This window comes from Amblyomma maculatum, chromosome 11 (genome assembly GCF_055883805.1).
Source record: "Amblyomma maculatum isolate TAMU_Amacu chromosome 11, ASM5588380v1, whole genome shotgun sequence".
NCBI classification, from domain to species: domain Eukaryota; kingdom Metazoa; phylum Arthropoda; class Arachnida; order Ixodida; family Ixodidae; genus Amblyomma; species Amblyomma maculatum.
The window spans coordinates 30,856,258-30,881,721 of record NC_139354.1 but is presented as its reverse complement, the minus strand read 5'-3'; the positions used below and the strand labels follow the sequence as shown (position 1 = coordinate 30,881,721).

General features: G+C 41.7%; 1 protein-coding gene across 1 annotated transcript; it reads left to right on the top strand.

The window, feature by feature from the left end:
* The first annotated feature begins 4,730 nt into the window (after window positions 1-4,730).
* LOC146173358 (uncharacterized) lies at window positions 4,731-14,291 on the top strand. The gene is made up of 4 exons (XM_084585693.1): window positions 4,731-4,885; window positions 9,574-9,647; window positions 12,831-12,911; window positions 14,097-14,291. Exons 1-4 carry the CDS (start codon window positions 4,758-4,760, stop codon window positions 14,231-14,233), a joined length of 420 nt encoding a protein of 139 aa, XP_084441819.1. The 5' UTR covers window positions 4,731-4,757; the 3' UTR covers window positions 14,234-14,291.
* Window positions 14,292-25,464: the final 11,173 nt, after the last annotated feature.

Sequence of the window (25,464 nt, the reverse complement as noted above, 5' to 3'; positions counted from 1 at the left end):
TCGGTGCTGTCTCTCTTGAAATGATTTTGCTGTTAACCATTTATCAACAGTCTCTGTGTTTGCCACTTGGACACAGTTTATCGATCGCGGGCAGCGCCGCTACCCGAAACACCCAAATTTAGACCGATCCGAATCACTGTTCTGGATATGAACCCCATAGAAGTTTTCGCAACTGGTGATGTTTAACAGCTATTACTACGAAAAAATGTCGGGTGTTGCTCGCCTGAGCTGTGCATGTTGTTTTAAATGAGTTATTTTTGGAGGCGACAGAGTATCTTGACAAGTGGAATGCTTGTGATGCTTGTGGAGGTGCTGTAAACGTGTAAAAAGCGTATGTTATGAGCTGGCACACCTTAGAAAAAAAAATAAAGGGTTGCACTATAAATTGGTTTTAAAGCTCTATTGAACCTGTTAGGATGGTCACTTAGCTTCACTTGCATTGAGTTGCCTTATAGAGGTAAATAAATAAGTGTTCGATGTGGTTCTGGTTCTGGTTCGACGCTGTCGGCAAAGGACGCATTCTTCTGGGAAAAAAGGCGGTATTCACGTGGGCATAAGTCAAAACACGTTTAAAACTGCCATTCACTTCCTATCCGACTGCTTGTGCAAGGGAAGATGTGTGCCTAATTTGAGGGGATATCCGGCCACTTTAATGTCTCAGTAACGTTCTGTTTACCCTCCAGGAAACAAGGTTAGGGCTAAACATCATGTTCGCAGTGATCTTTAATTCCCCTTAAATCGCAGGATGCGATTCCTGCCGTCGCGACTCACTCAACAAATAGCACCTGTAGTATTTTTGACAAGAATGGAGGTTTAGAATAAATCAGCGACGCTGGTTCTCTCACTGAGGTGCCACTTTCCATTGTGTGATGATTCAGCCGAGCAGAATGGTTTGGTCATGGGCACTTGTATTTTCTGCAAACATTGTGCCGGCATTGTTGTCGTATTCTGCTTATCCCGAACAGCGAAATGACCTTCAACAGTTCCAAGACGCGAGCAAGGTGGGATGTCCAGCATACCGTTAAACTCCGATTTGTAAGAAAGTAGAAAATGGTGTGGGCTGTTTTTTCACTTGCAAAAATATCTTCATTAAAATGCTTGGATTTACTACTGGATCGATTTCCCTTCAAGATAGTTATAAGCTTCCACTAGTGACATATAACTTTATTCCTCTACGTGAGCCTGCAATCATACCTGAGCGATGTTGAGAATTGGTTGTGTGCATTTCGACTCACGTTAAACGTAAACAGGTGCACTCTCCTTATTGTTCGAATAAAGGATGTGTAAGTTTGTTTCTATCCTATCAGCCACAAATGACTCATCAAGTTAGGTTTTTAAAATATTTTGGTCTCTTTTACGACAATAATCGCACAAGGCAGTCTCATACTGACCCTGTCACCAAGAAAGGGGCTGGTACCGAGGGCCTTTTATAGAGGTTAAGCAATCGCCTGTTTGGAATGTGAAGAGATGGGGTTTTAATGGTTCATGCTATCTATGTTCGTCCAAATTTAGAATTCAGATCTGTGATGAGTTTTGGTTCGCGTGCTAACAAAATTGTCTCAATGGTTCTTTTGGAGTGGCAGGCACTTCGGTTGTGCCTTGGGCTTCCGGAATATGTGACCAACCACGTGCTTCACCTTGAAGCCCAAATGCCACCTTTCATTATCTAAATTTGGATATGCAACAGGTCAGACCTACGTAAGGTTACATGACTCACATTTGCACCGCTCTGTTTTTGTTGCGAGCCAAATTCCTTTCTTGGTGTTTATTGGCGTAGATTTTATATCCTCCCAAGTATGCTTGAAAATTTCAATATACTCCTTCATAGCATCCCTTAAGGTCAAAACAGTGGGTGCTCCGTAGAAACTATCTTTGACGGCATTTTCCTGAGAAACGCTAAACATTTATATCCCTGCAATCTAAATGGATAATGAGACGATCATATAAGATGCCTTCCCATTAGCATAACGATAGTAACCGATACCTCTCAATGTGGCAAAATGGCATGTGTCAGAATATATTGTACGCTTCTAGATTTGTGTTTTTCCGTGCGGGTTCTGGATTTCACCTCAAATTTTCGACCGGAGTTTTTGGTGATTGTGCTTAATTGCTCCATGAAAAAGGGGGCCCTTATTTTTCTGCAGTGGCTGTCATTCAGACTATATTAAGCTCGTCTCTTGCTTCGACTGTAAATTTTCTAACCTTAAACACCTTCCTCTCACTGTCCCCTAAACATAGCCTCGTGGACAAGATGTCGGTAACAGGACAGAGCAGCGTGATATTAAATTAAGTTGCTGATTGCTTAGCAAAGCGTCCCTCAGTGGCTTATTGTTACCTTTCCTGTCACCTACAGCGTACATCACTGGAATGAGGATTCGGAGACACACCCTATAAAACATCCAAACTTGATTTCTTATAAAATTTGGTGATTACGTTCATTCTTGGAGCAGGACAGTATTACAGTCAGGAAGGTTTAGGTCTCCTTCTCTAACAAGACTGCGTTACCGTATCCCACTCCTAAATTTCTTTCTGTACAGGTCAAGCTTAGCGCCTTCCCTCGCTTCAGCATTTTACGGTGAACAGACACTATTAGATCCTGTCTTATTGTTTTGTTACCACTTCACCACGTCGAGAAGACGGTTGTTGAAAACGTCATAAGAACAGCTTGATCTCAGCTTAAGTAACCCGATATTATTGTCATTTTGCACCACCATAAATGGACACAGCCACAGGTCTATTCTCACCGCCAACATGCATTTCTTATTGAAAACTGATCACCTGCATTGTTTAATTTTCTAATATTATTTGGTCAGAAATTCTACCGTGTAAGCAGCAGTGTTCATTATGATTTTCCCTTTTTGTTTCAGTGCTTCACTCCTTGATTTCGTTTTTTTGTCTCCTTTCAATGACGTTCTTTTTTTACATGTAAATATACATCTAAACCTCTCTCTGCACTGAAATTCTTGGCCGAAATCTCTATGTTGATATGGACCACCTGTTATTAGGTCAACAATAACAAAAATTTGGAGGACGCTTAAGCTTCGCCTTCAAGAGTGGAACGCGATAGCGTTATTGCACCTCGTCGAGAAAACTTACTAAACGCAAGGGTATTGGGGCATCCTCGCACCGGTACCCGCGCGCCCCGAAGGGGAGAAGCGGGTGAGCGAAGATAGTGATCTAAAGAAAGGAAAGACGCTTGATTCTACAACTTGTGAGGGTGCACGGCGAAACGTCAGGGGCGAGTGGCGCGCCACGTGTCGGGGCAGCGCCGCACATTGCGAGGAGGGGTTCTTCTGTGTTTGCCGCAAGATGGCTCTGCATGTGCGCAGAGCGCAGAAGAAATGTAGCGGAAACGTACTTCGCTACTCGTGTAACTGCGACTTCTGTAAGTAACATGCTCATAATTACCGATATACACTGCAGTATAACGTTCTACGGCATGTTTCTAAGGCAACACCGCATTCACTAGAAGCGCTTTTGTACCGCTTTCAAGCATCGAACTCGTGGCTGAGCTAGAACCAAAGCCAGGAAATAAAGAAAAAAAAAAAGAACTCGTGGCTGAGTGGTAGCGTCTCTATCTCACACTCCGGAGACCCTGGTTCGATTCCCACCCAGCCCATCTTGGAACTTGCTTTTTATTTATGAAGTGCATGCTTATTTAGAAGTGCATGCCGGGATTTATCGCTCACTGGACGCCGACGACACAGGCTTTTCTGCGACACGAGCTCCTTAACGCTACCGCGTTAAAACGAAACACGCAATAGCTGGCGACCTAAAATGTCCAGTTGCTGGACATTACACAAGGACACCACCCTTACAAAAATGCTCGTCAACAGTCTTTGGAATTTGTATTAGCACCTTATTGACTCTATCAATATTGTACGTACTTTTAATCTGTATGAACATGTGTAAATATGAAGTTCATACACGGTTACTTTTGTGTATTTAGATCAGTTCATATAAAGTTAGTACATAGCAAGTTGTTAGGTGAATATACTTCTCTGTATATACGCCTGTCAATATACAGCAGGGGCGTAGCCAGGGCTCTGTTTCGAGGTCAAAACACCTTCCGAAAGTTTTTGAACTCCCTTTTTCGGCCTTTTTTGCCTTAAATAAAGGAGTGGTGATAACCAGGCAGCGCATGGTAAGGCCTAGCCAGGAAGGAATAATGCGTGACTGCAAATTGTACATCTTTGCCGATAACGACAAAAAATATCACTTGCTACCCTTTCGTGCCATACACCTCACTTTTCGCTTGGTAATTCCTCGAAATGAGCATCAGGAAAACTTACATACGCTGTCGGCTTAGGTACAAATGCTGTACAAATGCCATCGAAAGGGGGGCCCTCACGGAATATCTTACGGGACCAAAATGAAGAAAGGTAATGGCAAAAGCAAAACTTAGCGTGGCAAAGGCGTTCCTTGGATCCTTTCTGCTGAGCTCGCATTCTAGAATAAGAATTCCGTATAGACACATAGCGGAGGAAGGACAGGAACAGCTCCAGATTCCTGGCCAGAATGCGGGCTCAATGCGAAGGACTGAGCAACAACCCCGCGATCTCGCGAGGTATTTCCACGGCGTTGAATCGTGTACCAGGTCAATGGTCTTGAACTTGCTCCGGAACGCAAGGGTTGTAAACTGAGATCTCACAAGCACTGTTATATTTTATACCTACCACCTAGATGAGGTCTGGTTAATCATTGTATTTTTACCTTTTTGTCCGCAGTGCTTTCCTGATGTTGGAAAGTGGTATTTGATGTACAGAAACTACTACTCGGACCAGATTTTTGGTGGGGCGGCAAAATGTGTGACTTTCGAGCGATACGGTGTTTACAACAACTTCAGCACACCTGTCACATTTTCTTGGGAGAAGCAAGGATCAACGTGAGTTGCTTTTAAGTTTCAGTATGGTAATGAGGGAGTAATTACAGGACGAATTACGGATTAGGACCAATTTTTCTTTAACTACGACGTTTCTGAGAAAGCTGTACAGCTTTCATTTTTAGGCGTATATGACTGCACTTAGGTGATTGTCAATCAGTAATTACTCCCTCATTACAAATCTACTAAGTAGTATTGAATACATTTTGAGGTTAAATCAATTTAGTTCGATAGAACGAACTGTGTTTGAAGATTAGGTTCGTATATCGGTTTCAAAACTTGCCCGATGTTGCAGAGAATGTTTTAAGGATGCGATGCTGCCATGGATATAATGTATGTGGACGGCAATTTTTGATCTGAAATTTGTAAGGTTTACACAGCGTTTAAAACGTTACTAAAGAGTAAAACACTTCGCCATCATATTACAAAAGATTGTAAGCTCGTGAGAAAGCTTTGGCGTTTTTTTGATGATTGGCACATAACATTTTGAAAGCTTCGTATGGAATGTAAACCCAATGTGTTTGACTCTCCTAAATAGATAGATTTTAAAGCACCTTGAACATTTCGAAAACAGAAGTGTTTAATGTGAAACATGAATCAAAATGGCGATTTTCGGCGGTAAAATTGATTAGCCTTATACTGCTATGACAGGTTTTAATTAAGTGTTTGCATACTTCGTTCTGAAAATTGGATTCTTATAACAATAAATAACAATTTTTAGGACGTCACTGAGTATTCGTCAATTAGCATTTAATAAAACTACATAATAAAGTCCGGATGATGCTCTGAGTGTTCTGATCAAATGTAAACATATAGCAGCAAAAGCTGTAACTGTCGATCTTTGTCGACTGGGATAGTCACAGATTTGAACGCGAGCTCGTCCGCCATGTGCGCTGCACTTCTCTTTAGCCGCGTTACAGCGACGCACCGGGGCAGCACCAGGGAACAGAGCTTGCAGCGCTTGCCACAGTCTTTGCTGTGAGTCCGTTCACCTTGCTAGGTACGGAACTCATGCATGAATTTTTTTTAGCAAAGAACTTTAATGCAATAACCAAATATGTACAAACATTGTTTGGACCGATAGCTCAGAAGGTTAGTGGCCGGTCCAAATACAAATATTACTCTCAGGTTCGGCCACAGAGAATCAAGGTTTGAAAGGAACAATAATGATATAAACACAACATTACTCTTACAGTTGCATACATCTGCAAAACTACAAAACAAAGTGCAAGTAAAATTATACCCGTGTCACGCGGGCACTGTAGAGGCATTTGAATAAAAAGACACCTTCCCAAAAAGAGTTTCATCCGCAGACACACGACAGTGTTCAATCGCCTTTCCAGAAGCGGTCTTTTCCGTAAGTGGAGATCGTCGATCTCTTTTACGGCTGAAAAGGAGTAGCCTTCAGCTTAGTGGACACCAGTGATTATCTTTTAATAAATAAAGGAAGCAAAATTGAATTTTCGTGTCACGTTTATACATTACAGAGTTTTACGCTTCACAGAAGGTTAACTAGGCACAATAACGTAGTTTTTCAACAGCACTCTCGTAACCAGTTCGAAGATATCACGTGGTGACGCTAACCGCCGATACCTATGCGCACCACCTTCCTTAGTTTAACGTTTGCGAACATACTGTAGCTAAATTTACTCTAAACAACGTGTAATAACACACGTGTTTGATTTATATATTTCGATACGTCGGTTTGTTCTGAGTGGTTTTGTGTCAAGATCTAGTGCAACGCTTTCGATAGCGTCCTCGGCAGGAAACGCTAAAAAGAGATCGCCAGCGTCGTGTGTCTGCTACGCAACTCCTTTTGAATAAAAGTCTTTCAACTCGCTAAAAGACCGCTTAGATGAAGTGGTTGTTGCTTGCTCGTGTGACACGGGTATAAAATGCCCACATAATTAGGGGTCAGATAAAATCGATAAGCATGAAGTACTACAACGAGAAAAACAAGAGAGTAAGAAAGAATATGGTTACAAAATACAATAAAGTGCTTGTGAAGTATAGGACACTCACAAAAATTATTGCGCACATGTAATGGCATAAGCGCAATAATAAATACCAGTGTAAATTATGTTTCCAAAAACTACGTAACAAATGTGAATTTCACTAGGCAAGAAATTCAGGCAGAATTTGATTCGACTGGTAAACAGTTTGCAGGTCAATTTAAAATTTCTGCCGGCTTTTATATCGATCGGCAATTCCTTTCATATTTTAACACCATTGAACTCCGTAAGTCTCTCCCCATATACATTTCTACGTTTGGGGAGGTTAAAATATACAGTTAGATGATTGCCTAGTATTACGCAATGGCTGGACAAATAGGCTTAATGGAAGGGAGGAGTTAGTGCTGATTATATTGTTCATAACAAGCGAAACTTTGTAGTTGCGCAAGGTTAGGTACGATAGTACATTGTTGGCAACAAAGATGTTGCTTCTGGATTGATCAAAATTACTAGTAGTTATTGCATTCAATGCCCGCTTTTGAAGACGATGCAACGGTGACAAATATGTTCTATATGTCTGACCCCAAGATTCACAGCAGTAACTGATATGCGAATGGAAAAACGAGAAGTAGAGGGAACGTAGTATATTGTAGGGAAAATAATATCTCGCCATAATGAGCGTGTGGCACGCAAAGGCTAATTTTTTGCATATATTCTGAATTTGTTCTTTCCGGTGTAAATGGCAATCAAATATAACCCCTAAATATATAAAAGAAGAAACTGGTTCTATTTAACGAGTTACCTAGAGTAAGTGTAAATGTATTGTTAATAGTGTTGTGTTTGGAGTGAAAAATGACGTACTTAGTTTTGGCAATGTTCAGCGTTAAGCGATTGTTGAGGATCCAAGAGGACAGCAATGTCAGTTCATTCATTATGGTTATTTTAACTACAAGAGCGGTGTCGTCTGCGTACAATACTACTTTACAAAAGGGAAGCACTTGCGGGAGATCATTTACATAAAGTGAGAATAACACGGGACCCCAAACAGAACCCTGTGGCACGCCACAAGTTACATCGTTGACATCTGATATAAAATCATTAATAAGTACCCTTTGCTTCCAGTTAGATAAATAGCAGTGAAAATTTTTAGCGAGTTATCGACAAAACCGTAACTTTCCAATTTCTGCGTCAATATAGGATGACATACTGTGTCAAATGCCTTTTGAATATGTAAAAAACAGCAACGGCTATTTTGTCCTGATGCAGGGCGGAATTAATAGCTTGTGATACAGTTAATACTGCTGTAAAAGTCGACCTATTCTCGACAAATCAAATTTTAAATAATATTTAGCATAACTGTTTATTTCTACCCGTTGTTCACTAGTTTATTCTTTTCCGGAACTAGGGTGCAAATTTGGGCGTTATGTTGAAGCTCAAAATTGCTTAAGAGCTTAAGTTTCTGACAGTGCTCAAAATTCTGATTTGCCCGATTTGAAGTGTTTGGGCAAACAGAATGAGTGTGAAATAGTAGGTCTTGATTAATGCAGCAGCTACAAATTGCAAAGAAGGCAAAAATTGCCCGGCGTTGGTTGCGGCTTTGTTTAGGCCTATAACAAAACACCAGCAAGGATTAGAAACTGGCTAGAATGGAGTACTGCCCGAAGCAACATCTGCAATAATAAACAGTAGTTACTATAAAACACCGGCTATAATGACACATTGCTTAGAACAAATTGATTATGGTATGTCATTGACAAGTGATGATGATTCGACAATATTGATGACACTGGCTTAGTGAAGTTACAAGTACTGGTAGTGGTCGTTATCATCTGGCGCGGGCTCTAGGTCACAAAACTATGAAACAAAGGCGCACATAGCAAAGAATACTACTGAGCTTTCTAAGAGTCAGGCAAATCGATCACCCATTAATATCTTTGTAGTGTGCAATAAATACTTAGTTTTTACCGCTAATATATACAAACGACCTCGAAATTAATGGTTAAGCAAAGAAACTGTTTATTAATTAATTTGTTTTCTTTCTTCTCACCTACACCAATAGTTGTTACGGTAACTATGTTCAATACCTCTGTGTTAGTGATACTGTTGCCTACTTAGGATTTTACTCCGCAAAATCATTATGTCACGATTAGAACGGCCTTTGAAATTGCTCAGCAACTTTTGTGAGCCTTGTGGCGCGTACCTTTTTCCTTTTTTAAGTAAATCTCCGGAGCCGGTGGTCTTTAACCTGAGTAAACTTTTCATATTGTAATGCTATGGAACCCTCAAACAGTGTTGTTTGAGTGTTCCTGCGTTGGTACATCTCTTTTAAATATTTTTTTCGTCGGGATTTATATGTGAATGAAATTTTAACAAAATATTTGGTGTTAAGAATACACATTGAAATAAGCACAAGACATTCACTATTTCCTGTGGGATTCGCACGTTTGTACGCCGATTGATGTAGTCTCCTTCAGCGTGCTTTTTCGGGTAAAAAAATAGATAAAACTAGTGTTTATTATCTTTCTGGGGTGTGAGATTTCAGTGGAACTTGGCATTATGCAAAAAATGATTGGCTGTTATTGAAAACATTTTCATGAAAAGGACAAACATATATTACTTTCCTTGAGGCATCAGTCGAGTTATATTTAGTTCCAGTACAACCTATATCCAAACAATTCATAAGGCAGTGAACTGAGACTAGAATTGACCTTCTAACTTTGTGTTTCTGACCTCTTTAAGGAGTGGCCAGTTTACTATGTCATCTTCACCATGCTACACGGGCAGAAACGTGGCTGCCTTCGAACCATACAACTGTAAGTATGCTAAAGTCTGCGTGCAGTCCAATAAAAACAATTAAATAAAGCCAATTCTGAACGACTTGCAGGAATAACGAATGACTTTAAAGACATAAATTGCTTTCGGAAGCCGGGATAAAAAAAACATCTCTGAGATATTCTTTTTTGGGGCATGGTTGCCGTAAAACTTGGAACCAAATGCCGGAATGGGCATTTTTATGGTGTTGAAATATGTTAAAAGTTAGGTGGAAAGAACACGCATAATACGGGAAGATCGACAAGGGCAAATTTACAAACGTACTATCAGTGGAATGTGCATTCCAGATCTTTCATGAAAAATATGTTAGTTTTCTCGCCCTAGTGATACATCAAGGACACTTACTGCAATCTCGCAACTTGGTTAGCACCAGTTGACCGGCCAAAATGTGCACCACATATCTGCAATAATTTTTATACTGCTAAGTTTCCTCATAGAGAATGCCGATTGTTGCACAATAAAGGCTAAACATCGAATTTTATAATTAAGGAATGCATTTTCATCTCACTTATTTGCAACTGCAATCAGAATACGTAAATTGGACTTCTTATTCAGGCACAAAATTTCACTGATCCTTTTGAGCCTAGCTGATAATGTATTAACCCCCAGTTATGATTGTTAAATCTCGGACACTGAATGTGAACTTGAGTGCCTCTTCATGTCTCCATGTTCACATCCTGATTGGCGCATTTTCTGGTTGAGTATTTCCACGACATGATGTCACTTCAACACATAAGTTACCGATGCTTAATTATTAACCACGGTAGTGAAAAAGGTAGATGGATGGCACTAGGAAGTTTAGGGGCGGTCTTTGCTGGAACTGTACGAGGTTGTTAAATGGAGGTTCACAAGAAGGCATCTACTCTGCAGTCAATGGGGTTAGGCTCACGCTGATGATAACCCCAGTTCAGAAAGATTCTTTGCATAGGACAATGCGACACGCGGTTTCACATTTCAAGTTACTAAACCTGATGTGGTGAAGTTTGTCAGTGCAAATATGTCCTACGAACACTTGTTTTCTTGAAAGGTAAGAAACCTTGCCAACTGGTAAAAAATTTGTATTCTAATTTAGTCGGGTAGGCCTAACGTGAGATATGGTGCGAAACGAATGGTAACTCAGGTCAGAATAAGCATACCGGGCGAATCTCGTAAACACACACACACACACACACACACACACACACACACACACACACACACACACACACACACACACACACACACACACACACACACACACACACACACACACACACACACACACACACACACACACACACACACACACACACACACACACACACACACACACACACACACACACACACACACACACACACACACACACACACACACACACACACACACACACACACACACACACACACACACACACACACACACACACACACACACACACACACACACACACACACACACACACACACACACACACACGCACACACACACACACACACACACACGCGCACACGCACACGCGCACACGCGCACACGCGCACACGCACACACGCACACACGCACACACACACACACACACACACACACACACACACACACACACACACACACACACACACACACACACACACACACACACACACACACACACACACACACACACACACACACACACACACACACACACACACACACACACACACACACACACACACACACACACACACACACACATTTTTACTAGCATGTATTTTGCACCTGTAACCAGAATTTCTCTTACTTGCGAAAAAGGAGGTGGAGCACTAAGATCCTCCACCCCCGAGGCATTCTGATTTGTGGACTTCATGAAGTGCCCATTTGAGGGTAGTCTAAACATACGGGCAGTCACAACATGCTTGGGCATGATATGGATAGTCGCTGCCGAATTAGCGGTGGTAGACGGGTCGCCTATGTATTATCTATTACTGATCGCACAGAAGAAATTGAATATGTACGCCCTCTCTTGGCCGTCGTGTGTGGCCTACCATGCAGATGAATACGTTAGTAAAGGAGGCCATTTCGGCATGAAAAAACCGCGCGGCGGTGATGGCCTTGGCACCGCTGATGTTAATTTGTTGCAGCATTTTCGTTGTTGAAACAAAAGATCTCTTGAAGGAGTTTTGATCTCATTTGCAGTAATCAACGTGAGGTACACGTTCAAACTGATATTTAGGCTTAAAGAATTGAACCTTAAAGCTGACTTTGCGTGCTCAGAGCGACGTTGTTCGATCCAAACGGCGGATTGAACTTGAATAGTATCACAGGGCTGGCTTTCCGGCATCACTTCGTTCCCTGGTGCCCTCTGCCGGCGTTCATGGAATATTCCAGCAATCACCCGCCTCACCAAAATGTAATCATAACGCCGTTCAGCCCTCGCAATAAAACAGCCACTCTTTGATTGTGCAATCTTACCAGCATTAAGGGTGCACATACGCAGTTTGTATGATCGCGACCTTACAACAGGTTCTTCGTAGCCGTACCCCGGTTCTTGTTTCGTGAGGACAATCGGCCTTCGTTGTAACGCTCTTTAGCGGTAGTAGTCTAGAAGTCTTAATAGTTTGTATATGGGCAGCTACAATGGCTCTACAAATACAGACAATCTTTTATATATAAGATTTTATGAACTTGATATAGGGAATGTTGTAAATTCTTCCCTGTGATGTTTTCATAAACTCTAGCTGATTTGATAGTCGCAGTGCATATGTCCTTAAAAAGGACCCTGAAGGCTACTCGAGATGGGGAAAAACAAAATTTGAACAACCTTTCAACCATTGCAGTGTACACAAACTGCAGAGTACGTACAGGTGAAAATGTTACTTCGGAAAGCGATTGATAGATGTTCCTAAATTGTGATTTGCAACTGGATAATTACGCTCACGAGCACTGGCCCATTTAGCAGAGTGAGGAGAGCAAAGTTCGCGATGATTTCTGCGCGATTTGACCTGATTGTGGGTTTAGCGTTCACAGCTGTGTTTCGTCGCTCCAAGTTTTTCTTGGAAATTGAAATTTTTGAATCACCGGTTCTTTTTGAGTAATAAAGATGATTCCTTGTTTTTAAGTGAAATTTTTTAAATATTTATTAGCGTTTCGTTATTCGTACTGGAAGAACACTGCCGAACGTTTACTTTTTTGTTTCTCTTTTTTAGCTAGTTACCCGGAAGAAAGTATCCACATAATTTACACTGACTGTGAATGCTACATTGCCCGACATGATTATGCTGACAACGGTGAGTGAATGCCGCCTACGCTTTGTATCTGTGCACGCATACCCCCCAAACGTTCAAATGTTATGCTATGGCTGGTTGCGAGTTTGCGAGTTTTGGATGATACTATAGAGACCAAATACATGCAGCATTTGAATGTTTATTTCGTCCCACCAAGCGACTGGAGCAGGGGAGGAACTGCGTCAAATAATATCAGTTGGTAATCACCGCAAATCATTGTTTGCCTTTCATCAACGTTTTCGTGCCATCTGCAGCTAGTTCTATCAAATATAAACCGACTCATCCAAATAACATTATTCTCCTCTTTGATGTACTAATTTTTGCATAAAAAAAAAAAGACTTACAAGGCACCTTTAGTCAGCTACAACTCAAGCCTTCGGTGACCGTCACACAGAATGCGTTCGTCACAAGTAGCATTTGGTGAAAGCATTTCCTGTTGTTCAATCAAAAAGCTAAACGCTGGTTGAAATTGAGAGGTCATCAAGTTTTATGCCTGTTGTTTGCTTGCTTGTAGCAGTCAAACATTTATTTGGTGTAATGATTTTCCAGCTCAGTAAGGCTGGAATAGCCTATTGTTACGAAATGTACTTTTTTAAAATTGTTTATGACAATAGCAAAAATTATACCAGCAGAGGTGATAACACCAATCAGTTTTCATGCGGTGGCTAGCGTGAAGTCGGGGGTGCTGTGCATTCAGTAGATCAACAGTAATGTAGGGAACAAATCGGGGCTGAATATGTTTATATAATGAGGGCAATAAGGGGACCCGCCAGAGTTCTCTATCTGATGTTCACCTAAATCGTCCAACTATCCCTACTTTCACACTTTAAACAGGGCGAAATGCTTTTGAAGACAAAGGGTAATACTTCTCGCCGATCCGCCTTTCCCTGAACTGCACAGCCTTTAAACATCATACCCTATCCCCTTTATCAAGCTCGGCGAGCCATATAATATATGCTAAGTATTAAATGGAAAGAAATTTATCATTTTTTATATGAAAAGGCTGCTTTTTTATTGTTGCAATGAAATTAGGATCGGGGATAAAAGCAATAGAAGTAATTTTGAACGTACGTGTGCAGGTGTTTAAGACGGATGCTGTTCTCTCATAGGTACTAATGTGCTTACTGAGGATAAGGGATGAGATGAATGTGTTCTAATGCGTTTTTTCTTGCCCTTGCTGATGCACAGGTAATGGATGCACCTTCTGGCTTCGCGAGGACAGACTTAACGAACCCGCTGATTGCTGCGAATTCATTTATGCCGAGAACTGCGGAACTTCTCCCAAGTATCAGATCTATGATTCTTCGTGCCAGTCACAAACTTAGGCCGACTTGCACTAAAGCGATTTTGAGAAAGCGAAATAAAGGCGGCCCTTTGTGATGTCGTCCAACAGCTGATCAATGCCTGAGATTTGTGTTATCTGGAAATCTTTTCGCATTTTTACACCAAGTCTAATTCTGTTACGATCAGTGTGGTTTCCTCTGCTATAATTTTGCATTTCGCACTAAAGTGCTCAATCTTCCTGGCTCATTGAAATTGGGACAGCATAAAGTAAACTTGGAATTTAGGGCAGCTAGTAACATGAGATCCTGCCACATGCTATAGTTTTACCTTCCTGAATACTGTACATGGTCGTAGAGGCTTTTCTCAGTCAGGACCGTGAGTAGGTAGGAACTAAAAAAAATTGTTGGTGCATTAACTCTACTAGGCAAAGTTAGGTCTAGCTGGGTTAAACCACATGTGACTTGATGATTAGAATAATATAGAAATTTCTAAATTTCCTTAAGTCACTAATTATGCAAAAAATGTAGAATTTCAAGGAATATTTCAGTAACGTTTCATTAGAAGCAGTGTTGATGCCTTTATAGATTGCTATACTGAACGTTAAGAATATTTTAATCTTGTTCAACGAATCGGATTATGGAACAATATGTTCTAATTTCAGCGAAAAAGTGGCTTTTTCTGGATACTTTTGCATGTAAAAAAATCAAAAATCCCGCAGGTATAAAAACAACGAGGGGCCTTAAAATTGACATCAATGTCTTATCTTTTATTCGCGATATTGTGAGTGTAAATTTTGTTTGACGACAGAATATATTTATATCCATTATCAGCCTCAGAGGCGCGTTACTGATGCATGACTTTATTGCAGTCCAATGAGATGTCACCACCTATAAATATTGTTCTTATTCCCTGTGGAGCCAGTTCCTGTAAGGGATGAGTAGGAAGATAAAGGCTGCTGAGAAGGCTCCTTTTGCACAGCTTTAAACCAATTTGTGCGTTTAGTACGTTTAAGAGAGCAATACAGTCTTAGAAAGGGATGAAGACTTGCTGACGTAAAAAAAACAATATTGTTTTCCACCGGGCATATCATGGAAATAAAGGAAGAAATATTACTTCTTGAGTATATGCTATCACGAAGAGAACCATAATTTATTGGCAAAATAATAATTCCCCAGTAGTTAAAACACGAAGTGCATTGAACACCATTTTAGGCGCACTGGAAGGTGTGGAAGCAAGATCAAGGTTGTAGAGGTAACATATTTAGGGAGTAAATCACAAGAATGTGTAATTATCGGAGCCAGAAATAAGACAAAGGCAATTAAAATAATTTGGCTGCCATGTTTCGCTATAGAAGTACAAAAGAAAACGACCCTCGAAACTGTACCTGTGGTAACCAGTCATTTTTCATCACATGTACTTCACTGACTTCAGACCTTATGCAATTTCAATATTTCTTCTTGAAATCGTATATTACTTGGGCAATAAATGAAGTCAAGGAATGTACAGTCGTGAGCAAAAATGGTATATAACACTCAGCCGGTGGCAGAGATCGAGAAATCTCCATTTCAACTTTATCTAGCAACAGCTATGTTTTTTTTTTCGTTTTTTTTTCGAAGCATGCCTAAAGGCTTATTATAGAAACAGCTATCTAAGATCCTGGCAATGGTGAAAGTCTCCCATTTCATGCACATGCGCGTGTCAATGTCGCTGTCCCTTACGCTGTCTCTAGATGGCATTTCGATGCAGTTTTGCCGAGCTCTGTCACTGGCTGAGTGCTGTATACGTCTTTTGCTCACGACTGTACATGAGTACATAGGGGGCCTCATTTAGTAAGGCACTTTGCAAGCGTTGAAAACTTTAACATGAGTGGATGAGAACACGGAAAGCTAAGGAGGTAAAAAGGGAACAAAACAGTGTTTGTAGGCAAAAATCGCCTGTTATGCGGCACAGTAAAGCTTTTGGTGCGCTATACTATTTCTTCTGTGAAACGAGAGGTAAGCTGCCCAGCTTTAGTGTCAGATAAAAAAAAAATGGAAATGTGGCAAACAAATGAGCGACACTGCAATACTAACACCGCTGCTATGCTGACTTGGCTGAGCACCCCGAACCCTCAAATTTGGATGTAGCAAACTTACCAAAAATATATTGCTTGGGATACATTTGGAATCATTATAAAGCGACACAGCTGGCTTGGTAACAAGCATTACTGCATACGCGAAAACATGACATTTGATGGTGAAACGTGTGTGCTCTGAAACGAGTCACAGTTCGGCACCGCCTATCACTGTGCCTGTTTAAGGAAAATAAAAAAAAATACTTTTCCTATCAAACAGAGCTTACTGGCATAAAGCTTTCCAAAATAAAAGTTCCAGTCGGAAAAAAACTACAGAAATGTCTCTGTTGTTACGACAGACTTCCTGTGTGGTTTTTGACAGGAAACCTGTTGTAACAACAGAACGTTCTGTAGTAACATCAGAAATTTCGGTAGTTACAACAGAAAAGTGGTACAGAACTACAGACAACAGAAATATACTATAGAAAAACTACAGAACTACAGAAAAGTACTACTGAACTACAGAAAAACGTGACGTTTACGGCAGAACTACAGAATATTTTATCGTATTTTTGACAAGATCGATCTGTAGTTCTTTTTGACTGGGACAGGACACAGAAAAGAGGCTACGCTCATCCTGTCTTCCTCTGTTCGTCTTGTCTGCCCCGTATACCCCGTGTGAAAAACCTACGTCCCTGCGCTCCTCACTGTCATTTCGCTTCCACGGGTTGCTGCAGTCTCTTGAGTTCGAGCGCTCTCATAAATGGTTTCTTGCTCGGGATCCGGAGTGGCCGCTGGATTGCAGTGAAACATTAGGCCCGGTGAGAATGACTCATCGAAACCCTCTACACCTTTCTTATTCAGGTTTACAAATTTTACCCTTTTTGGGTTTACACTTCACCTTCTGTTATGATTTATTTGTTGTTCGCTCGACAGCCCTTTTACCCCTTTTCACAGCTGCTTCATTCACATACACGTTTTACTCATTAACGTTACCATTGTCTGACTACCGGTTGTCGAGCATTACTGTTATCGAGTTACGACCCCCTTGTTTTATAATCTCTGTTTTTCGAAATAAACTTCAGTTGATAGTCAGCGCCTCTGTGTGTGTTCTTCCTTGTGTTCTTGCGCCCCGTCCTTTGGGCTGTTCCATCACCATGGTGGTCCTTCAGTGGTCTTTCCAATCCGCAGCCGCGGCCCTTGGTGTCGCTTGGATCGGGCACATGTCCTCTCGTTTCCCGAGACGGCCACAGGTGACACTTCGTATACTTCTTGAAGTACATCTGGTATACTGATACGGCGCACCATTGAGATATAGCCATCTTGGTATTCCTGTCTCCTTGAATAGAATGAAGATCGACTTCGAAATAAATTTTGTATCGACTAGACATAAGAGCCAACACCGAGATATGGGGAGTGAGAAGACTTAGGTCTGCGAGCTACGCAAGTGACAACATATCTGGAAAGCGAAAGGACACGTCTTCCACCCCTTCATCAGCGCTTGGTGTCGATTTTAAATTAGGTTGATACCCTTGAAAAAGAAAATGGCAGCCTATTTGGGTATTGCCCGCAGAGGCGGCGCAGTGGTAAAGGCACCGGACTACTGCACTAGCGTAGCCGAGTTTGAAACCGACCGCCGTTGGCTGTGTTTCGATGGAGCGAAACAGACCGTGTGGAGTGCGATGTCAGTTTAGTTCAGTTCAGTTCAGTCGTTCAGTCATGTCTGACTCTTCGTGACCCTATGGACCACATTACGCCACGCTTTCCGGTCTCTCACTATCTTCCTAACATCACATAACTTCATCTGCAGCGCCTCGAGGATGCCATCTAACCATCGCGTTCGCTGCCTACCCCTTCTCCGGCGACCCTCAACCTTTCCCAACATCAAATCTCTTTCCAGCGATGTCAGTGTACGTTAAAGACCCCCAGGTGGTCGAACTTATCCTAAGGCATCCACTATGGCACCTCTTCCTTCACTCACGCTTCCCTCCTTTCCCTTCCAGTGAGGGTGAGGCGTCCGCAGAAAAAGTGGCACAGATACTGTGCATTCGGTTCCATAAAAACTGTAAAGAATTTACGATTATGCGGAGAGATGGCTGAGAGAGAGAGAAAGAAATGTTTTTGACGGCCTAGCGCCTACCGCTCCGGTCCTGCCCCCTACCAGTGCCTGAACCCCCGCTTAACAAAACTAATTCAATTTAATTTGCACGAAGGGACGATGCCATGGTCATCCAATATATTGCATTTTTGTGATCTCGCAGATTTATTGTTTGACTTCTGATATTTGAGCTCCCTTGGCGCATTCTCTTATTGAAATTAGTGGTTCAAGTTGAGACAGTGAAGATCCTCAGACCGACCGCGATCGCAATGTTGAAATTCTTGATGACGTCACAAACCGACACTGACCATCACGTCGTTTGCTGCTGTGCCGACTTTTTTAAGCTGCGAATACACTGTACTGTGCTCGCGCTTGCTCAAAGACCAGCATGATTTCTAATGACCGCACTAAGCATGTTTCTGAAAGCAGAACACAGACTGTAGTGAAGCGTGATTTAGATCTTGCCCACAGTACGACCTTCGGAGTGACCGCCGCCGCAGCCCGATAGCAGCACTGCCCCCACCCCGCCGCCGTAAACACCGCAGAGACGGCCGCATCGGCCGTGCCTCCCAAGACGTCCGTGTCAGCGATACGGCGTATTCCTTGCGCCACTGTCAGAAAAACATGCTATAACTTTTGTTTTTCATAGTAATAATAGGTCCAGGAAAAAGTAATTTCCAGGATGGGTGCTTCTTGAGAAATACTGATACATTCGGTGGGAGGTTTTACTCATAGCCGCATATCATGCCCGGGTTCTTGTTCGCTAGCTCCGCTGTTTAGAGCGCATCCAAAAATAAATATTTCTTTTACTACGAAAGATTGGAGTTGAAAGTAAGGAAGGAAGGAAGGAAAAATTTTATTTAGCCCTATATTATTTCGCCCGTTTTGTCGCGTCTTGAGAGATGTCTCCTTGTAGACACCTCTCAGAACAGAATAGACACGTCATTTTAGTATCTCGAGTCGTATTTTTGTTAGAACAATTTGATGCTGCTGTCGACCAGCGCACCGTGTGTACGAAATATTACAACGGCGAAGAAGAGCAGCGCTAGCTTGCAGAGAGTATTTAGTTTGAATTACTGCCTTGATTCAATTAGCAAATTTAATTTACCTGCCTTATTTTCTTTGTTACTATCCTATACCATACCAAAATATTTTTTTTTTCACAACCATGCTTCGTTGATAGTAACTCCTAACTAACAATATAGATACGGAGTAGGACATGTTAGGCTGAATAAATTATTACTCATTTCTGCACCAAACCCTGGCCAATCTCCTTGCGACTACGAATTTTAACCATTTAAATTTTCATTGGAATGTCCGATGTTGTACTTCTAGGCAATGTGAGGTCTCCATGACGCTCATGCGTTGTAGAATTCCTTCCCTCAATCTTTATTTATGTCGCTCTGTATTCACGCCGTCTAATCTTAGTGCGTCATGTGATGACGTGGAAACAATTGAACATTACATCCTTTTCTGCCGCAGGTATGTTACTCAGAGAAGAAATTATTTAGAAATACCTCTTACTCGCCTAGGATTGCCATTTACAGTTCCTGTCCTCCTCTCCTTTGGTGCAACCGTCAAAGGGTATGCCCTAAAACCGGTGTGTGAGTTTCTTCACAATTATAATATTGCTACTGGAAGATCTGTGTGTTAGGGCTGATCTGTCCGAATTGTACTCTTTTTGTTATCTTTTTATTGTTATTTTTATTAATTTACGATTTAAATCCTTTTTTTAATGTTTTCTATTACTATCGCCTCAAAATTTCAAAATATTTCAGCAACACTAACTTCTAATTATTAGGTTATCTATCATTCAGTCAAATCGACATTACCAATTGTATTATGTCACATACAACGAATTTTGGCCCATCCCCCCTGTGGGTATGAGTCATTATAACGAGGGAGAAGAAGAAGAAGAAGTCCGCTGACCACAGTTCCCCTGAAAGGCTGAAATACACCTGCAGGTTGTCCTCGGCCTCATTTCACGCTTGCTGACGGAAATTCTGTGAGTACGGAATTGGGCTCTGTTGTGCGCTTCTTGTTGACGTTAACATCATTTCAAGTTCTTTGTTTTCTGGTTGGCGTGTCGGTACCGACTTTCCCTCACTGGGCCCGGACAGCGCGAATTGCAAAAGATCTCTCTCAATGCTCGCCCTGGAATCTTTTAGCACGATCGGAAATCGCACAAACTCAATCGTGTCAGTACATGAAAAACAAAAAAGAGGAAGACAACAGGCTCATGTCTTTGACTGAAGGTGAGGGCTATGATTTACTGCCATGTAAAAAAAGAAAACCAGTTTTGCGTGGAAGCAGGGTGTTGCGTATAAGATAATTCATGCTCTTGACTCTGTGTATTCCTGCAACAGGACGTGTATGCTATATTGCACGTGATATGAAGGCTCGTATGGAGTTCTACATTTCTGAGAAGGTAGTTTAACTGAGGGTATGTTTCAATAAGTGGGTTTATTACCCTCTCCTCACCGTATAATTGATGCTCGCAATTGCGCATGGAGTGTCGTTTTGCTTCTGTTGTTGTTCTTGTGGCAGAAGGAAGAAGGAAAAGAAAATACACGGGCCTGCTTCTGGCTTTCTAGTTGAGCCATCTCCGCTGCCTCGTGCAGACAGAAGAGAAAATAGAGAAGAAAGGAAAAAGAAGAGGGAGCAACAACAGCCGTCGTCATACAACGGCTACAACAGATAAAATTCGGTGGCTGGCTAGCCCCCACCGCAAGCGGCGTTGACCTACCGTCCCAGCCCCGTAGGGCCAGGAACAGCCACCCTTCACCACCTCTGCAGAACAGAGGCCGTCATATTCCTTTCACATCAGTCCATGAGGAATTTGCTCATGATGGACACTGTTTTGCGATTTTATTAAGTTTTCCTGATTGTAATTTTGTGCTCAATTCCTCGTGGGATCGTGGAAATTCGTACAAAGCGCCATATCTATAACATTTTGGACAATATACCCGAACAGAACGAAAGTTTCCGTAGCTCATATTTACCGAAACGTTTCCCTGGTTTGACCCATCTCCTCAAAAAAAAGAAAAAAAGAAGCCGAAACTAGTGTGCCTACAAAGAGGTGGTGAAGGCTGAGCCCAAAATCTGGTCAGCGCGTTTGCAGCGTCGCCACTGGTCGGGGGTCCGAACACTAAACAATTAAAGAGCACTGCAGAATCTACATTGGAGTAATTCAAAAGCACGGATGCTGCTGTTGGTTGCTTCTGGTTGCTTCTAGTAGCTTAATTCACTTCTTGTTTGCCCATTTTATCATTGGTACTTTCAAATTGCGCGCCAATACCTTCATATGCTTTTTGGAACAACAGCGCGAAGGACGAGGACGAAGATCAGAAGGACACAAACACAGCGCTGTGTTTGTGTCCTTCTGATCTTCGTCCTCGTCCTTCGTGCTGTTATTCCAAAGTGTATTGCCAACTAGCCGGCACTTCAACGCTTGTTACCTTCATATGCCCTTTTCGGCTCTACTTCCGGTTGCGTGATGTCACATCATCTACCTCACATCAATTCACTTCATATTTACTCCTTTTAGTCTTTGGTACTTTCAAATTGTGCGCTAATCTCTTCCTATGCTCTTTTTTTTCGGCTCTACTTCCGGTTGCGTGACGTCACATCCTTGACATCATATCCACTACCGCACCCGTTTCACTCTTTCCGCTTTCACTCTCACCTTCCTCCCTTGCCTTACGGCGCGGTTCAGGTGTCCACAGAACAATGTGGAAGATACTGCGCCTTTCCTTTCCTGTTAATTACCTAACTTAATAGCCTAAATATTTTTTCTGCAGCAACGTTACGCCAGCCTCTATCGATTGACCCCACTCACTAACCTCTACTATTTGTCAATTACCCGTGACTGCTGCGGACACGATTTTGCGGACGCGGTCTGCGGACACGATAGCAAGACAAGGTCTGCGGACAGAAATCTGTGAACATAGCGAAGTAACGCTTTCGTGTTAAAAAAACTTTATTCCTTCTAGTTTTAGGTAACAGCCGATGAATGGTCATCCCCTCTACTGTCGAACGCATTTGTAGACTTCTGTATTCCGCAGTCATATACATTATGTTGGCGCCTAAAGCAAAACACCGTTCTCCAATATTGTGCCACTTAGATCAATTTAGAATTTTATCCTAGGGTGGCCATAGAAAGTGTTTTAAAAAAATTGGCTTTTAATTTGTATTTGCAGCTAAGAGTGCAGATGAATGATGCCAGAAAAACCGATTTTCGATTAAAATACGACAGTTCAGGAAAGCGACATATCACATGGATATTTCCTGGCATACTGCTGTACTTGGGCTATCATGCGACGTCACGTCTTATGGACCCGTCGTGTTACAGAAGCTGGCTTATTGAACGTATGCTGCACTAACTTGCAAACAAAACTCTTACAGGACTGCCAGCAATCGCATGCAGTCGGGTCCTTGAGCGCAAGTTCGGCCAATATTCCAGCGCTATTCATTTGGAAGGGCAATGAAGCAAACGAAGTGCTTGTTCGTTTACCGAAAAACACTCAAATGCATTAGTATGCGTACACAACACTGCCTACAGTTACAATCAGAGACTGCATGCCAAGTGATTACATCTAGAGGTTCGATTTTTGTACACCTTTAAAGACACATTTTGTGTCGCTTTCAAAGCTGAAGAAGCGCATTCAGCTCGTCTTCTTACATTCGTTATTACATTCCAGCACGGAACTGGACTGCATTAATAACGGAAAAGTGCCCCCAAACGAGACCTACTCTCTACACTGCACCTCCAGCACCCGAAGCTTTACCTGCCGGACCGAACAACACCCATCACAAGTGCAGCTAACAGACCACATGTGACTTTGGCTGAGGAGAGGTCTGTTTACATTTTGTCCACTACCGTCTTCCTTCCTTCCTTCCTTCCTTCCTTCCTTCCTTCCTTCCTTCCTTCCTTCCTTCCTTCCTTCCTTCCTTCCTTCCTTCCTTCCTTCCTTCCTTCCTTCCTTCCTTCCTTCCTTCCTTCCTTCCTTCCTTCCTTCCTTCCTTCCTTCCTTCCTTCCTTCCTTCCTTCCTTCCTTCCTTCCTTCCTTCTTTCCTTCCTTCCTTCCTTCCTTCCTTCCTTCCTTCCTTCCTTCCTTCCTTCCTTCCTTCCTTCCTTCCTTCCTTCCTTCCTTCCTTCCTTCCTTCCTTCCTTCCTTCCTTCCTTCCTTCCTTCCTTCCTTCCTTGCCGCCTTCCTTTCTTTCTTTTTCTCTAAGCAGTGAGTTTGACTGAAAGGTTTTAATCTTCTAGACAGTGTTGAAAAACATTTGTCTTTACACTATTCTAAGTGTTTGACTTCCTTTCAAAATTATTTTAAATTTTTCATTATTGTTAAATTAAATCATCGCAGTTATTTGTGGAATGAGCAAGTTTTAAGAATCGGCAAAAGACAAATGCAGTCAATGATTTACAATATTCTTAATATATGTCTTACAGGCGGCGGCAGCCGATATGAGCACTGGTAAGCAAAAATATTGGGCCGAGTGCCAGGTATTTTTTTTTTAGTTTCCCGCAAGAAAGAGGTATTGTGACTTTCTAGACTTTTCTGGTTTACATATACTGTACGCAGAAGTATTTTGTGCAGTAGGTGAATGCTGGGAATGACATTTTGAACAGAGAACAAGGATATTTGGGCAAATAGGATTTTTTGACACGCAGATGTCTGATGTCTTTCAAGTTCAATGCTCAACGGGTTTAATAGAGCATCTTCCAGACGGTACCAAGTCTAGACTTTGGAACCAATCCCTATGTTTCCAATTTCTTTTTAATAATATATGAAAACATATCCTCACCTCTGTTCAATAAGAAATTGTTCATTCATGAGAGTTCTTTCAATCTTGAAATAAAGAATATGACAACACTCACATATGAACAGTTTTGTCCAGATGTCTTTTCCAAAATTCAAATTCATTTGAATTTCGGAAAATACATTTTGACAAAACTGTACCCACCACAGACAGTGTCGACGCCGAGAAGCGGACGAACATCATTACCACCCAGAAAGTTTCTGTTGGCCGTAAATGCTTATGGTTAGTTATAAGGTATGAACATACATATTTTGTGAGATGTTGAGCACCAAGCTTTCTGCGCATTTCTCGAGCTAAACTTATTTTTTGTACGGAAAAATGGCGTCCATTTTGCTTGCGCGGGGAATCTTTAGAAAACTGATTCTTTTTTTTTGTTTGAAAAACTTATACGGCATCGTCTAGTTCATGGCTTCTAACTCTCCACTGAGACTAACCACCCTACTGCGGTAAATAGAATATATATCAGCAGTTTGTGTTAATTAACAGTATATTATTATGAAGTTTGCAGAATATATTGTGTCCACCGCATCAATGTTTGTTCCTTTAATTTTCTCCCAATTTCTACTTTGAACCAGCTATTTTTATAGTTACCTAGTCTTCCTTGAAACACTCTGTACATGTAGAGCAATGCATAGATTGTGAGCAGCTTCTCATAACTTTAAAAGCGTGGATCAGTCAATCAGGTACCTGTAGACCATTTTAGAGTGAGAACGTACAGCAAATGTGGTGGTTTGTGGGTTGTGGGGTTTAACGTCCCAAAGCGACTCAGGCTATGAGAGACACCGTAGTGGAGGACTCCGGAAATGTCGACCACCTGGGGCTCTCTAACGTGCTTTGTCTTACAGCAAATGTTTCATTTTAGTTGGCGGTTTTAACTATTTGCATTTGCTCACGACAATGAGCGATTATAGTGCCATTTTTTTAAATCTACACCAGCTACACCAGCGCAGCGAAAATCCATTGTAGGTCTAGGAGGTTTTCTACACTGGTGTAGCCGGTGTAGGTTAAACAAATGGCCCTAATATTTCACGATATCTACTACACTCCAAAGGAAAGAGATTATAATTGCCAAGTGGTTCATAAGCGGCTACTAATGATTATATTTGCTTTACAGAGGAGACATTATACGTCTCGAGTGCTGGCGGTAAGACATAAATGTACTTCTCTTTCTGCTTCGCAAATGCATTGCGTATTTTAGGTCCCAGACACAAGCACTATATGCGGTATCTTTTTGTTCCCCAGTTGACCCACCTAGAAGGTAAGAATTATCGCTTGTGATGAATTTTTACTACTGG